The following is a 15,754-nucleotide window of genomic DNA, read 5'->3' as shown; positions in this document are numbered from 1 at the left end:
AAATGTTGTTAATGACGATATTAAACTCTGTTGGCCTGTTCCAGTGGTTCCTAGGAAACAGATCCCTTAAAGGTATTTATTCTTCATGCTTTAACCTACCTTTTAGTATGGTCAGAAGAAGCTGAGAAATGACACAGTAATGCAGTAACATCATCTTAGAGGCAGTATCTGTGTCCTGTCTGGTTTAGATTTTGAATGCATCTGACAGTAGGAGTCCTTTTCTGTTCTGCTCTGCTCTGACAGTGTTGCTCCTCCCTCGACCTATTCCTCCTCTCACATCACTGTATGTTACCAACACCAAAACCAGACCTCAATATATTTGACAGTTTAAAGCCCAGAGAGATAAACCTCTGTTATTCTGGTGGGTTTTCTTTTTAACACACTTTTACACAGTTATCATCCAGTAAATAAGAAATCTTGTTAAATATGCTCTCACACGCCTCATGGAGGCTCTATAATTAATATTCAAATGATATCGCATTCTAAAATTCTTATACCCTTCGACCAGTTGGTTATAAATATTCTACAGATGTTCTTTTACAAGATTTTTGACTGTTCTGGATGAATTATTTTTTTGCTAAAACTTTATTTGTGTGATTATTGATTTTGTATTGAGGTAAACTTTGTAACGATTGTTGTCTGCAAGGTACCTTAAATGTTGATGGACATGTATTTGGGGCTGTAATTAATACCTGTGGAGTTGGTTAAATACTGGTGAACATTGGTTTAATCTATGGGCCAAATTATTGTTCTGCCTCCAGCAGTCTCTCAAATGCCCTCGCAAAGTCATTTTCCACCAGCAGGACTTCTTTAGTGCACACTTGACAGTCAGAAGGGGGGCTATGTGAGACTGCTGTTCATTGATTACTGTTCAGCTTTCAACACCGTTGTCCCCACCAGACTTGCTGGTAAGCTGATTGAACTGGGACTAAACACCCCCCTGTGTGCTCGGATCTTGGACTTCCTGACCATCAGGGACTACACTCCCCTCCCTGCAGGACTTGCACACCAAGAGGTGCAGAAACAGGGCCTGTAGGATCATGAAGGATCCTCACCAACCCAACAACGGACTGCTCCAGCTGTTGCGGTCAGGCAAGCGCCTCTGCAGTCACGTAGCCAAAACAGAAAGACTGAGACAGAGTTTCTTTCCTCAGGCCAGCAGGCTTGTTAACACTGATCTCACCAGGGCCCCCAATTAAGTTCCACATACTCATCATCTCATGCATACATATATAAGTGCCATAGATATAACATACATTTCTTTTCTAATTTTCATATTTTTATATATATTAAAAATATAAATTTATATTTTAATATTATTGTAAATATTGTTGTTTCTTTTGTATTGTTATTGCTTTTTGTTATTCTGCCCAAAATCCAAAAGTCCATAAATGAGCAAAAGTCCGAGGAACACTTTCTAAGGAACAATGTCCAATAAACACATGAAACACTGGAGAAGGGCTGGAACACTTGACACAAACTGTCGAAGACGATCTGACAACAGAACAAAGGAAACACACAAACTTAAATACACTCATACACTCGGAGAAAATGGGACACAGGTGAAACTAATCAGGGCAGGGTAAACAATCAAAACTGGCAGGAAAAGCCACCAAAGACAGGAAGAAAAACTACACGAGACACATAGGGCCGAACACATTACAAAATAAAACAAGAAATAGCTGAACACAAATCCAAAACCATGACACTGTGGGTATTGCCGTTTTTCATTTCGCTGCACATCCTACATGTGCATGAGACAAATAAAGTTCTTGAATCTTAAATCTTGAATCATGTACCTGGTGATTTCCTGTCTCCAAACTCGCTTGTGCTGAGGTAGGTACAGCGACACAGCTGAGGTTCTGTTTATGTTAATAATCAGAATCAGAAATACTTTATTGATCCCCGAGGGGAAACTCTTTTGTTACAGCTGCTCACTGTCACGTCAGTGCACACAGGAGTAGAAGTACTAAGCAAAACATATAATACACTATGATACAGATCAGATAAATTAAGTACCAAATGGGTATAAGTATAAAATTAAAATAAGTGTAAAGTACAAAGTGGATTACCGGTTGATGATATGTATGTACGGTATAATAATACAATTTAATAATATAAGTAATAAGTAGTAGTGCATGTACTGTCAGGTTAAGTGTAGCTTATTAAGATTATTGTGAGAAGGTGGATATTGCACAGCAGTAATAGAAGTATGAATAAATATCAATAAATTAAACTGAAAACAGAGTATATTGCAACGGAGTATTAAACAGAGAATATTGCACAATTATTTCAAGTATTACAGTGATGTTAATGATACAATATCCAGTTTATCGACTTAAGGTCATATAGACTGACACTTAGGAGTTAAACAGTTTGATGGCCACAGGCAGGAATGACTTCCTGTGGCGCTCCGTAGTGCATTTTTGGGGGATGAGTCTTCCGCTGAAGGTACTCTTTTGTTTGACCAGCACGTCATGGAGTGGATGGGAGACACTGTCCAAGATGGCATGTAGTAGCCAGCATCCTCCTCTCTGACACCACCGCCAGAGAGTCCAGCTCCACCCCCACAATGTCACTGGCCTTATGGATCAGTTTGTTCTCAGGTGACTTCTTATTGCAAACGCCAAGTTTTACCAATATTGTTTCCAATATGTCACTGAATTCTGGGATTTTGCAGCAGAAAGGCCACATGAGTCTGTGTTGCTCGTACAAATACTGTATTCAACATTTCTTCCAACCTAAACTCAGCGTGCTGCACCAGGTTTGTGCTGCGTCCGATGGACTTCAGAATAGTAATAATTAGTCACACCCAGGTGTGGCAGGAGGTTGAACTTGTGTTTGCACCCAGTTATAGAAAAAATGGAGCTCATGTTGATGCTTTCAGCGTATTCATCTCAGTGTCTCCTGGTTGTTTGCTACCACTGGGGGCAGCAAAGAGGCAGGTTTTAAAAACCTACACATAGTGTCTTTAACCTGTGTTTTCCTTTAGACAGTGTTACCTCATCCTGCATGTAGTCGTCGCTGGTCGATTCAGCTGAGACGTCTTCTGTTCTACAACTGGAACCTTTACATGTAAGTATTAAAGCTGCTGATGATATACAGTGGGTATGGAAAGTATTCAGACCCCTTTAAATTTTTCACTCTTTGTTTCATTGCAGCCATTTGCTAAAATCAAAAAAGTTCTTTTTTTTTCTCATTAATGTACACTTAGCACCCCATCTTGACAGAAAAAAACAGAAATGTAGACATTTATGCAAATTTATTAAAGAAAAACTGAAATATCACATGGTCATAAATATTCAGACCCTTTGCTCAGTATTGAGTAGAAGCACCCTTTTGAGCTAGTACAGCCATGAGTCTTCTTGGGAATGATGCAACAAGTTTTTCACACCTGGATTTGGGGATCCTCTGCCATTTTTCCTTGCAGATCCTTTCCAGTTCCGTCAGGTTGGATGGTGAACTTTGGTGCACAGCCATTTTTCCAGGTTTTCTTCCAGGATCTCTCTGTACTTGGCCGCATTCATCTTTCCTTCAATTGCAACCAGTCGTCCTGTCCCTGCAGCTGAAAAACACCCCCACAGCATGATGCTGCCACCACCATGTTTCACTGTTGGGATTGTATTAGGCAGGTGATGAGCAGTGCCTGGTTTTCTCCACACATACCGCTTAGAATTAACGCCAGAAAGTTAAATCTTCGTCTCATCAGACCAGAGGATCTTATTTCTCATAGTCTGGGAGTCCTTCATGTGTTTCTTGGCAAACTCTATGCGGGCTTTCATATGTCTTGCACTGAGGAGAGGCTTCCGTCGGGCCACTCTGCCATAAAGCCCCAACTGGTGGAGGGCTGAAGTGATAGTTGACTTTCTGGAACTTTCTCCCATCTCCCTACTGCATCTCTGGAGCTCAGCCACAGTGATCTTTGGGTTCTTCTTTACCTCTCTCACCAAGACTCTTCTCCCACGATTGCTCAGTTTGGCTGGACGGCCAGGTCTAGGAAGAGTTCTGGTCGTCCCAAACTTCTTCCATTTAAGGATTATGGAGGCCACTGTACTCTTAGGAACCTTGAGTGCTGCAGAAATTATTTTGTAACCTTGGCCAGATCCGTGCCTTGCCACAATGCTGTCTCTGAGCTCCTTGGGCAGTTCCTTCGACCTCATGATTCTCATTTACTCTGACATGCACTGTGAGCTGTAAGGTCTATATATAGGTCTAAGGTATATAGATAGGTGTGTGCCTTTCCTAATCAAGTCCAATCAGTTTAATTAAACACAGCTGGACAATGAAGGAGTAGAACCATCTCAAGGAGGATCAGAAGAAATGGACAGCATGTGAGTTAAATATGAGTGTCACAGCAAAGGGTCTGAATACTGATGACCAGGTGATATTTCAGTTTTTCTTTTTTAATAAATTAGAAAAAATTTCTACATTTCTGTTTTTTTCTGTCAAGATGGGGTGCTGACTGTACATTAATGAAAAATAAAATGAACTTTTTTGATTTTAGCAAATGGCTGCAATGAAACAAAGAGTGAAAAATTTAAAGGGGTCTGAATACTTTCCGTACCCACTGTATATAGTTTCACAATACAAAATATACATGAACTGAGAGGACTGAATATTTAGACGGAATCAGACTTTTTATATTTGTTTTGTCTTTTGGATTGAAAATGACAGATTAGACTCTGCTTTAAAGGTGAAAGTTGGAACTTGTCATTTTCTCCAGCAGTGTCAGGTCGACAGCAAAGCTGGTGGAGTTATTTTAAGAGCTGCTGTTGGTTGAAATCTGCCACTTTTACTCTTCAACAGGTGAACTGTGGTATTACTGGATGTACACTGTAGATTTTAATGCCTAAAAATATTATTTATTACTGAATCCAGACTTTTTTTCATAGTGTGTTTGATCACCAATTATTTATGTACTTATTTGCTTTTTGTTTCCATGGAGTCTTGTGTTTGAAGCATCATCCAGTTGGTTTCTCATTGATGTGGATTTGCTGCTCATGTGAATCCTCCCACAGTGTTTCATTAGCAGCTGTAACCACAGTGACTCTGATCAAACAGGAATTAGCAGAATCCATCTGATATGAAGCTGTGGTTTGAATCCCACTTCCCTCCTCTTTGAAGAGCAGTCAGCTATCTGTGATCAGGTTTTTGTACAGCCTCTTCTACACTTTGTATCACTGTGTTTCTAGAGCACAGTAGTAGAGAGCTGTGTCTGCCAGGGTTAGGCCTCTGATGGTCAGTGCAGTTGATGTTTGTGATGTTTGAGATTCATATCGATTATCAGGAATATATTCCCAATGACTCTGTGATCTTGCGCCTTTCAAGAGTATAAACTGAGGTGCCTGAAGGTCAGAATGATGTCTGTACCAGTGAAGGTAAACATCGTCTGATGTTGTCTCATAGTCACATGTGAGTGTGACAGATTCTCCTTCTCTTTCACTGACTTCATCTCCTACAGGAGAGATTTTGTCTCCAGCTATTAGTCCTGGAAAAAGTAGAGAAAATGAAGCCATTAGACTAACATTGTTCATGACAGTGGAAAATGTCAGCTGTACAGTGTTACTCTGTGGACAGAAACAGCAAAATGCAAAAAAATTACAATTCCATTAATTAATTCTTACAAGATGATGAAAACATGATGTGCATTCTGTCAGAGCAAAGAAATGAGAAAAGTTCTGAAATACAGGTTGTGTATATCTGGTTGATGCAGCAGGTTAAACAAAACTTAACTCTCTGTTCTTAAACTCACCTGTAAAGTGAGAGAAAAGTAAAAAGAGGTAAAGCAACATGTCTTTGGAGTTGTTAAAGCCAGACAGACAGCAGATGAGCAATGTTCTTTCACTGCAGTAGAATGAGTAAGAAATAATGTCATTGGTTGAGTTGAAGCTCAATGGGCGGGGCCAATCACCTCTTGATGTTATTTTTTCAGTTCCTCTCATCAGTTCAATGAACGTATTGGTTTAACAGTGTGTGACTCCCTCTAGTGGACGTTGTGGAGTATTCTGTTGTCTTTGCTCCAAAGGTTTTTGTACAGAGTCTTGGTGTTTCCTGTCACTGTGGGCTGCAGAGCACAGTAGTACACAGCAGAGTCAGACAGCTGAAGCTTCTGGATCTTCAGAGGAACTGATCTTAAGGTGGAATCCAGTGTGGATGAAAATCTCTCCTTAAACTCGTCTGGTGTGTTCCCTTGGTCCAGTTTAATTCGACTCAGTATGAATTTGGGGCTGTTGTCTCCATCCTCTTTGTACCAGAAGAGATAATTATTTGTTGAACTGCTGTTATATTGACAGCCAAGTGTTACTGCCTCTCCTTCAGTGGCAGTCACCTCTTCTTTTGCTTGTAGCACGTTGTCTTTTTGTGCTCTGCATTCTGTAAAACAGCAACAAACAGTATCAGTGTGCTGTTAAAAAATCATGTCAGTGTTGGATTGATGTCAAAGAAACAGAGTTGTGTTCATACCAAGGCACACAGCAGCCAGCAACACTGAGATGAACAGAGGCGTCATGTCTGCAGTGTTGAGTAACTGTGAGCTACAGCGAGTATAAAGAAGGCTGTGATCTCTGTTGAGTCTTCATCAACACTAAGTTGGTGGATCAGAAGGAGGAGCCTGATCACAGTGACAGGGCTCATTCACAGCCATGTGTTATTCCCCAACTGACAACTTTAGCCCTCAGCCCATTTTACTGACACTCTCCTTTCCCAGTACAACATGTCTTGTATGTAGGCGTCATTGGACATGTCAGCTGACATGTTTCCTTTCCTTTGATTCACTTTGTTCCCTAACATATAAAAGTTGCTAATTGTTGTGACCATGCTACGGCCCCTTTAATATTTCTTATCAGAACGATTACAAGTTAACTGAGAATGAATATTTGAACAATGCTGCTTTTCCCTCCAGTTTTGATTGTTTGCCCCACCCTGATTAGTTGCATCTGTGTCTCGGTATCGCCCCTGCCTAAGTGTATTTAGTCCGAGTTTTTCGTTAGTTCAGGGTCAGTTCGTCGTTGTACGTTGCACCGCTGTCGAGCACCCTGGTTTGTTGGTTCCCTGCACTTTGTGTGTTTGTGGATTTTTGGATTTTGACTGTCCACTGTTGGATTTTGTTTCTTTTGTTCAAGACTGCTTGCCTGCTCCCTGTCTGAATTGTTCATTGGACTGCCTGAAATAGGTGTAAACCTTTTCTGTGTTTATCATTAAATGGTTGAACTGCACCTGCTCTTTCTACCTGTCTACATTTGGGTCCTTTCCCTGCTACCCTGCTTGACAAACTACAACACTATGAAGAATATGAAAAAAACATTACAGCAAAAAGCAATACTGTTGCTGCAAATAAGGCAAACGAGGAATGCTGGCAGAACATTGCTGATCGACTCAATGGCAACCGCACATTAGAGCTCTTAAACTTTAAACTTGATAGGCCTACAGCATATTTAAACATTATACTCAGGAACTGCATTTAGCTCGGACACTGTCCCATAATGAAGGATTCGTGGAAATCATTTTAAAAAATATTTCTGCTCTAGTCGGCTCTCAGACGGGAGCCGGCTCTCAGACGGGAGCTGGCTCCCATCGTTCACTTAAAGGAGCCGGCTCATATAGCCGACACATCACTATTAGCTGCGGTACCAGTAGTGTAAAACGAACTTGGCAGCAAATCAGGACAAAGTATAAAAACATCATCCAAAGAAAGAGAGAGAACTTAAATTCAGGGTCAATTACCATGGTAACTGGCTCTGGGAACCTATAAAGCTGAGAGAGAGAAAATGTTGCAGTGTTTAGTTTTCACTTTTTGTATTTGTATTTTAACTGCAAGTCTACAATTGATTATTATATTATATAATTATTAGTCTTATCTGTACCTATTTTAATATCACAAATCTTCTGTTGATCTATGTTTTTATTGTATGTACAACATCTGTTTCAGAGAGAGCAGAGAGAGACAGACAGAGACTTGCCAGCGCAACCAACCAGCTGAAGGAGAGTATGGCCTTGCTGGAGCTGGACTTGCTGAATTCAAAGAGGTGACCCAAGCCAGGCTGTCTGACCACCCAGACAACACTCTACAGCAGCTTAAAGAGGAGCTCCAGCAGCTCAAGAGAGACAACCAGGCCTTGACATCTGACCTCAGAGGAAGTCTAGAGAACAGTGTGCTCAGTTAGCCAAAGTGAAGGAGGATGCTGAGAATGGAGAAAGGAGCTTCACCAGGCAAGTCCAACACCTAACAGACCAACTCTCATCAGTCCCCACAATGACAAGTACTGAGACACAGACTCTCCCTGTCTTGTCTCTGTCCCACCCACTCTGCTCTGCACCCTGGCACCTGCTGATACATCCACACAGCCAGCTCTGCCCATCCCAGCTTCGCTCCACTCAGCCTGAAGAGGAAGCCCCACAAGTGGTCCTGCTGGCTGGCTCTCATGGGAAATTCCTGGACACAAACAAGCGTTTTCCTGTTAAGAAAATGTTATCTAAACGCTGCAGCACCACAGGTCAGGCAATGAAGCTTTTGAAAAAGGAGACCCTCAAGAGCCCTCAATGCCTGGTGATCCACACAGGAACAAATGACCTACACAGCCTCCGTAAAGACACTGCTGAGGCGGTGAGGAAGATGGCGGAGCAGGTCAGTAAGGAGTTCCGTGACACCTGCATTGTTGTCTCTACCCTACTGCCTAGGACGGACACCCCTCCTCATGTCATCCATGACATTAATATGGAGATCAGAAGAGGATGTGCCACCTTATCCAATGTCCACCTGGCCCACCCAACCATTGGCACCTGGGACCTCTATGATGGACTCCATCTACACAGAGAGCGGGTGAAGATATTTGCAAAGACCCTCAAAGACAGAGCCCTGGGACACAATGCCCCCACCCCCTCCTCTGCTAGCAGCTTTAGAGACCATCCCAGACCTCCTCTTCCCCATCACCATCCCAGGTGTCATCTGAAAATGACACCCATGAAATGATGCATCCATGGGTGGCCCCTGCATTGCTTCCTGCTACAGACGGGGGTCAAAGTAAAGATAAAGCTGAATAAAAGAGTGGAGAAACACATCAGATGCAGATGCTTCGGTGCAGCACGGCTCACTGAACGGTTTGTTGAGAATGAAAACGATGTGAATAAAATGCTGCAGCCTTTACAGTCACCTGATCTCAACACAGTTTCACACCTGTGGAAGGTTTTGGACCAACGTGTAAGACAACGCTCTCCACCACCATCTCCATAAGACCAGATGATCTGTGACGTCTGTCTCTGATGCTGTCTGTCCTTTAGCTTGTGTTTCTCTCTACCTGCTGTACTCAGGTCTGTCTGATCTCAGTGAGACGACCTGATTAAATAAAGGCTGTATATATAACTGAGGGAACAACTTGTGGAGGAGGTGTCCATGATTCTAGACTGTATCATCACATATCACTGAAGGTTAACAGTGTGTGACTCCCTCTAGTGGATGTTGTGGAGTATTCTGTTGTCTTTGCTCCAAAGGTTTTTGTACAGAGTCTTGGTGTTTCCTGTCACTGTGGGCCGCAGAGCACAGTAGTACACAGCAGAGTCAGTCACTGCAGCAGAGGAGATCTGCAGATGAACCTCTTTTGTTTTTGTGTCATGTGTAACAGACAACCTTGCTGTTTTCTCTGAATAACTTGCGATGAGAAGCTGTGGAGATGAACTGGACTTCTGTTGATACCAGTAGACGTTGGTGACAGAGCCTGAATAGTTGCAGGAGAGAGTCACAGTATCTCCTTCCAAAGCCAGCATTACATCTTCAAATGGTTTCACTACATCCTCAGAGGATCCTGAAATGAACAAACATATATTTCCTTGTGACATTTGTATTTTTTACTTATGTATCTTTAAATCTAGTTTATCAATTTAATAAGATGTCTACATCTCCTTTTACATCTTGCTACATCTTTTGAGTTCTTACCTGTATGAAACATGAACATCATCATCCAAACCAAAGAGCGCTGCATGATTTTCACTTGTACTGAATGAACAATAGAGAGAGCAAAGCAGCTCTTCAGTTCCAAAATGAAGCCTTTCATATTCAGTGGTGTAGCTCCTCCTCTTGCTGTGGTCTGTTTCCATTCAGGCTGATGGAAGCGTTAGAAATGACTGTGATGCTGCAGTCATCATCATCCAAGAAGGTCAGACTGAAGGAGGAATCTGCAGAAAATTCACCTGAATGAATCTGGAGAGAAACAACTGAAAAATCAAAACCCCCGACTGCATACTGCCCTTCAGACTGCATGCCCACTTTTTAAAGCAGTATGTCAGACCGGTTCGAACAGAGACTCCTCTGCTTGCTGCTGACGCAGGCCTGTACTCCATTTTAATTCTCCTTGATCTCAGCTCAGCCTTTGACTCAGTGAACCACAATGTCTGAAGAACTATATTGGCATCAGTGATGTGGCTCTAGATTGGATCATCTCTGATCTGTCAGAAAGGTCTTTCTCTGTTATGCTTGGAGATGCCTCCTCCTCTCATGCTCCTCTGTTTTGTGGGGTCCCTCAGCGGTATATTCTGGGTCCCCTCTTATTTACTATGTACATACAATCCCTGGGGCAAATCATGCATGGACACAATATCAATTTTCATTGCTACACGGATTACACTCAACTGTATGTCTGGATCAAGCCTGGTGCCACTGACGTGTCCTGTATTCTGTCCTGCCTCGCTGAAATTAAGGACTAGATGTCCAAAAGTGTCCTGCAGTTAAATGACTCCAAATCAGAAATAATTCTAATGACCCTTCTGGCCCTTCAGCAGCATTAACAATCTGTCTTATCTAATAATGTTAAAAAGAGGCAGTAACCTCGGTGGACCGCTGCTTGAGATCCTCTGGCAGGGCCCTACTAATCGCTTCTAAATCTCCACTTGTCTCTAAAGGTGTTTTGGAAGGTGCTATATAAATAAAGTTCTTGTTGTTGTTATTATTATTGTTATTATTACTCTTCATTAATTCTAACTATGTGGTTGTGAGAAGCCCCTTATGAATTGTCAACCAAGGCCAGTTACGTCGCCCGGATTGGCGCTACCGGGGCCCCACCCTGGAGCCAGGCCTGGGGTGGGTGCTCGACGGCGAGCGCCTGGTGGCCGGGCCTTTCCCCACGGGGCCCGGCCGGGCACAGCCCGAAGGAGCAACGTGGGGCCGTCCTCCCGTGGACCCACCACCCGCAGAAGGATCCGTAAGGGGCCGGTGCAGAGAGATCTGGGCGGCAGTCGAAGGCAGGGGCTTCGCGACCAGATCTCGGACACAGAAACTGGCTCTAGGGACATGGAATGTCACTTCGCTGGGGGGGAAGGAGCCTGAGCTTGTGCGGGAGGTTGAGCGTTACCGGCTAGATATAGTCGGCCTCGCCTCCACGCACAGCCTGGGCTCTGGAACCCGTCTCCTCGAGAGGGGCTGGACGCTCCATTTCTCTGGCGTTGCCTGCGGGAGAGGCGGCGGGCTGGTGTGGGCCTGCTCATAGCCCCACAGCTCAGCCGTCACGTGTTGGAGTTTACCCGGTGAACGAGAGGGTCGCGTCCCTCCGCCTCCGGGTGGGGACAGGTCTCTCACTGTTGTGGCGGCCTATGGGCGAACGGCAGTGCAGAGTACCAGGCCTTCTTGGGGTCCCTGGGAGGGGTACTAGACAGTGCACCGCCCGGGGACTCCGTTGTTCTACTGGGGACTTCAACGCCCACGTGGGCAAAGCGACAGTGACACCTGGAGAGGGGTAATCGGAAGGAACGGCCCCTGATCTGAACCCAAGCGGTGTTCAGTTGTTGGACTTCTGTGCTAGTTGCAGTTTGTCCATAACTAACACCATGTTCAAGCACAAGGGTGTCCATCAGTGCACGTGGCACCAGGACACCTAGGCGGAGGTCGATGATCGACTTTGTTGTCGTATCATCTGACCTCCGCCGCGTGTCTTGGACACTCGGGTGAAGAGAGGGGCGGAGCTGTCAACCGATCACCACCTGGTGGTGAGTTGGATCCGCTGGCAGGGGAGGAAGCCGGACAGACTTGGCAGGCCCAAGCGTATCGTGAGGGTCTGCTGGGAACGTCTGGCGGAGCCCTCCGTCAGCAGGGTCTACAACTCACACCTCCGGGAGAGCTTCTCCCAGATCCCGGGAGGCTGGGGACATTGAGTCCGAGTGGACCATGTTTTCCACCTCCATTGTCGCGTTGCGGGGCTTGTAGCTGTGGTCGCAAGGTTTCTGGTGCCTGTCGCGGCGGCAATCCCCGAACCCGGTGGTGGACGCCGGAAGTAAGGGATGCCGTCAGGCTGAAGAAGGAGTCCTATCGGGCCTTGTTGGCTCGTGGGACTCCCGAGGCAGCTGACGGGTACCGGCAGGCTAAGCGTGTTGCAGCCCGTGCGGTCACAGAGGCAAAAACTCAGGATTGGGAGGTTCGGAGAGGCCATGGAGGAGGACTATCGGTCGGCCTCAAAGAAATTCTGGCAAACCGTCCGACGGCTCAGGAGGGGAAGCAGTGCTTCACCAACACCGTGTACGGTGCGGGTGGAGAGCTGTTGACCTCGACTGGGGATGTTGTCGGACGGTGGAAGGAATACTTTGAGGATCTCCTCAATCCCGCTGTCACGTCTTCCGAAGAGGAAGCGGAGGCTGGGGACCCGGAGGCGGACTCATCCATCACCCTGGCCGAAGTCACTGAGGTTGTTGGCAAGCTCCTTGGTGGCAAGGCTTCAGGGGTGGATGAGATCCGTCCTGAGTATCTTAAGTCTCTGGATGTTGTGGGACTGTCTTGGCTGACACGTCTCTGCAACATCGCGTGGCGGTCTGGGACAGTGCCTCTGGACTGGCAGACCGGGGTGGTGGTCCTCTGTATAAGAAGGGGACCGGAGGGTGTGTTCCAATCACAGAGGGATCACACTTCTCAGCCTCCCGGTAAGGTCTACTCCAGGGTACTGGAGAGGAGAATTCGTCCGATAGTCGAACCTCGGATTCAGGAGGAGCAGAGTGGTTTTCGTCCCGGTCGTGGAACACTGGACCAGCTCTATACTCTCCATCGGGTGCTCGAGGGTTCATGGGAGTTTGCCCAACCAGTCCACATGTGCTTTGTGGATCTGGAGAAGGCATTCGACCGTGTGCCCCGGGGCGCTTTGTGGGGAGTGCTCTGGGAGTATGGGGTCCGGGGCCCTTTGCTAAGGGCTGTCCGGTCCCTGTATAACCGGAGCAGGAGCTGTGTTCGCATTGCCGGCAGTCAGACCTGTTCCCGGTGCATGTTGGACTCCGCCAGGGCTGCCCTTTGTCACCGGTTCTGTTCATAATTTATATGGACAGAATTTCTAGGCGCAGTCAGGGGCCGGAGGGTGTCCGGTTTGGGAACCACAGGATCTCATCTCTGCTGTTTGCAGATGATGTCGTTCTGATGGCTTCTTCAAACCAGGACCTGCAGCATGCACTGGGACGGTTTGCAGCCGAGTGTGAAGCAGCTGGGATGAGAATCAGCTCTTCCAAATCTGAGGCCATGGTTCTTGACCGGAAAAAGGTGGTTTGCTCTCTTCGGGTAGGTGGGGAGTCCTTGCCTCAAGTGGAGGAGTTCAAGTATCTCGGGGTCTTGTTCACGAGTGAGGGTCGGATGGAGCGTGAGATTGACAGGCGGATCGGTACAGCGTCTGCAGTGATGCGGGCGCTGTATCGGACCGTTGTGGTGAAGAAGGAGCTGAGTCGAAAGACAAAGCTCTCGATTTATCGGTCAATCTACGCTCCTGCCCTCACCTATGGTCATGAGCTCTGGGTAGTGACCGAAAGGACAAGATCGCGGATACAAGCGGCCGAAATGGGCTTCCTCCGCCGAGTGGCTGGGCGCTCCCTTAGAGATAGGGTGAGGAGCTCAGTCACACGGGGAGCTCGAGTAGAGCCGCTGCTCCTCCACGTCGAGAGGAGCCAGCTGAGGTGGCTAGGGCATCTGATCCGGATGCCTCCTGGACGCCTCCTCGGGAGGTGTTCTGGGCATGTCCCACCGGGAGGCCCCGGGGAAGACCCAGGACACGCTGGAGGGACTATGTCTCTCGGCTGGCCTGGGAACGCCTCGGGATCCCCCCGGAGGAGCTGGAGGAAGTGTCTGGAGCGAAGGAAGTCTGGGAGTCCCTGCTTAGACTGCTGCCCCCGCAACCCGGCCCCGGATAAGCGGAAGAAAATGGATGGATGGATGGATGGTTGTGAAAAATATCCAAATAACAAAAGAAGTAAAGTTAAAATGACCACCTTAAAGAATTAAACACTGTAGATAATAGACTTTCTGTTAATCACTGATTCTGAGGAAGTTTTTGATCAGCTGATTTTGTTGTCTGAAATATTAACATTTTTCTGTTTCATTCTCACCTCTAAAACAGTCCAGACTGTATCATCATAAACCACTGAAGGTTAACAGTGTGTGACTCCCTCTAGTGGACGTTGTGGAGTATTCTGTTGTCTTTGCTCCAGAGGTTTTTGTACAGAGTCTTGGTGTTTCCTGTCACTGTGGGCTGCAGAGCACAGTAGTACAGAGCAGAGTCTGTCACTGCAGCAGGGGAGATCTGCAGATCCATTTGGGTTTTATCCTCACTCACCTATTGGTCTTCCTGTTCCGAAATGAGAGATGAGGAACTCACATTGCTTGTTTGGAGTATGTGTAGGACAGAGTAACAGTGCTGCCTTCTAAACTGAACTCTTCATCGTTATCTGGAGTGAGTTCTTCACAGCTGATACCTGATGGAAGAGAGAAATGTTGTTAATGACGATATTAAACTCTGATGGCCTGTTTCAGTGGTTTCTAGGAAACAGATCCCTTAAAGGTATTTATTCTTCCTGCTTTAACCTACCTTTTAGTATGGTCAGAAGAAGCTGAAAAATGACACAGTAATGCAGTGACATCATCTTACAGACAGTATCTGTGTCCTGTCTGGTTTAGATATTGAATGCATCTGACAGTAGGAGTCCTTTTCTGTTCTGCTCTGCTCTGACAGTGTTGCTCCTCCCTCGACCTATTCCTCCTCTCACATCACTGTATGTTACCAACACCAAAACCAGACCTCAATATATTTGACAGTTTAAAGCCCAGAGAGATAAACCTCTATTATTCTGGTGGGTTTTCTTTTTAACACACTTTTACACAATCATCATCCAGTAAATAAGAAATCTTGTTAAAAAGGCTCTCGAACGCCTCATGGAGGCTCTATAATTAATATTCAAATGATATCGCATTCTAAAAGTATTATACCCTTCGACCAGTTGGTTATTAATATTCTACAGATGTTCTTTTACAAGGTTTTTGAGTTACTGTTTTGGATGTCATAATTATTTTTTTGCTAAACCTTTATTTGTGTAATTATTGATTTTGTATTGAGGTAAATTTGTAACGATTGTTGTCTGCAAGGTACCTTAAATGTTGATGGACATGTATTTGGGGCTGTAATTAATACCTGTGGAGTTGGTTAAATACTGGTGAACATTGGTTTAATCGATGGGCCGAATTCATGTTCTGCCTCCAGCAGTCTCTCAAATGCCCTTGGAAAGTCATTTTCCACCAGCAGGACTTCTTTAGTGCACACTTGACAGTCAGAAGGGGGGCTATGTGAGACTGCTGTTCATCGATTACAGTTCAGCTTTCAACACCATTGTCCCCACCAGACTTGCTGGTAAGCTGATTGAACTGGGACTGAACACCCCCCTGTGTGCTCGGATCTTGGATTTCCTGACCATCAAGGAATACACTCCCCTCCCTGCAGGACTTACACACCAAGAGGTGCAGAAACAGGGCCTG

The 15,754-nt window shown here is 45.5% G+C and overlaps 2 protein-coding genes and 2 gene segments (V, D, J or C); 2 read left to right on the top strand and 2 right to left on the bottom strand.

Moving 5' to 3' along the window:
* LOC122886876 overlaps nucleotides 1–9,213 on the top strand; it is an 88,914-nt gene extending 79,701 nt beyond the window's left edge. Inside the window, exons 1-2 of one of the 3 annotated variants that reach the window (XM_044219659.1) lie at nucleotides 2,633–3,075; nucleotides 7,928–9,213. In XM_044219659.1, the coding sequence (XP_044075594.1) occupies nucleotides 8,252–8,968 (717 nt within the window). In that variant the 5' untranslated portion in view covers nucleotides 2,633–3,075; nucleotides 7,928–8,251 and the 3' untranslated portion in view covers nucleotides 8,969–9,213. Of the gene's footprint in view, nucleotides 1–2,632; nucleotides 3,076–5,352; nucleotides 5,379–7,927 lie in introns of those variants that run through there. The other 2 variants (XM_044219662.1, XM_044219661.1) reach the window with 2 other exon arrangements.
* The window catches only part of LOC122886875, a 122,779-nt gene continuing 112,333 nt past the window's right edge, over nucleotides 5,309–15,754 (top strand). For 2 of the 3 annotated variants that reach the window (XM_044219656.1, XM_044219657.1), the window contains exon 1: nucleotides 5,309–5,351. The gene's annotated coding sequence lies outside the window, so the exon portion shown is untranslated. Of the gene's footprint in view, nucleotides 5,352–14,767; nucleotides 14,787–15,754 lie in introns of those variants that run through there. The other variant, XM_044219658.1, reaches the window with a different exon arrangement.
* On the bottom strand, nucleotides 5,723–6,652 carry LOC122886900. The segment is given in 2 exon segments: nucleotides 5,723–6,372; nucleotides 6,463–6,652. Coding segments are annotated over 2 exon segments (435 nt in total).
* LOC122886891 lies at nucleotides 9,226–10,900 on the bottom strand. The segment is given in 2 exon segments: nucleotides 9,226–9,797; nucleotides 9,929–10,900. Coding segments are annotated over 2 exon segments (471 nt in total).

The sequence above is a fragment of the Siniperca chuatsi genome, linkage group LG13, assembly GCF_020085105.1.
Source record: "Siniperca chuatsi isolate FFG_IHB_CAS linkage group LG13, ASM2008510v1, whole genome shotgun sequence".
Lineage (NCBI taxonomy): Eukaryota > Metazoa > Chordata > Actinopteri > Centrarchiformes > Sinipercidae > Siniperca > Siniperca chuatsi.
The sequence above is the reverse complement of the archived record's forward strand: the minus strand, read 5'-3'. Positions and strand labels throughout refer to the sequence as shown.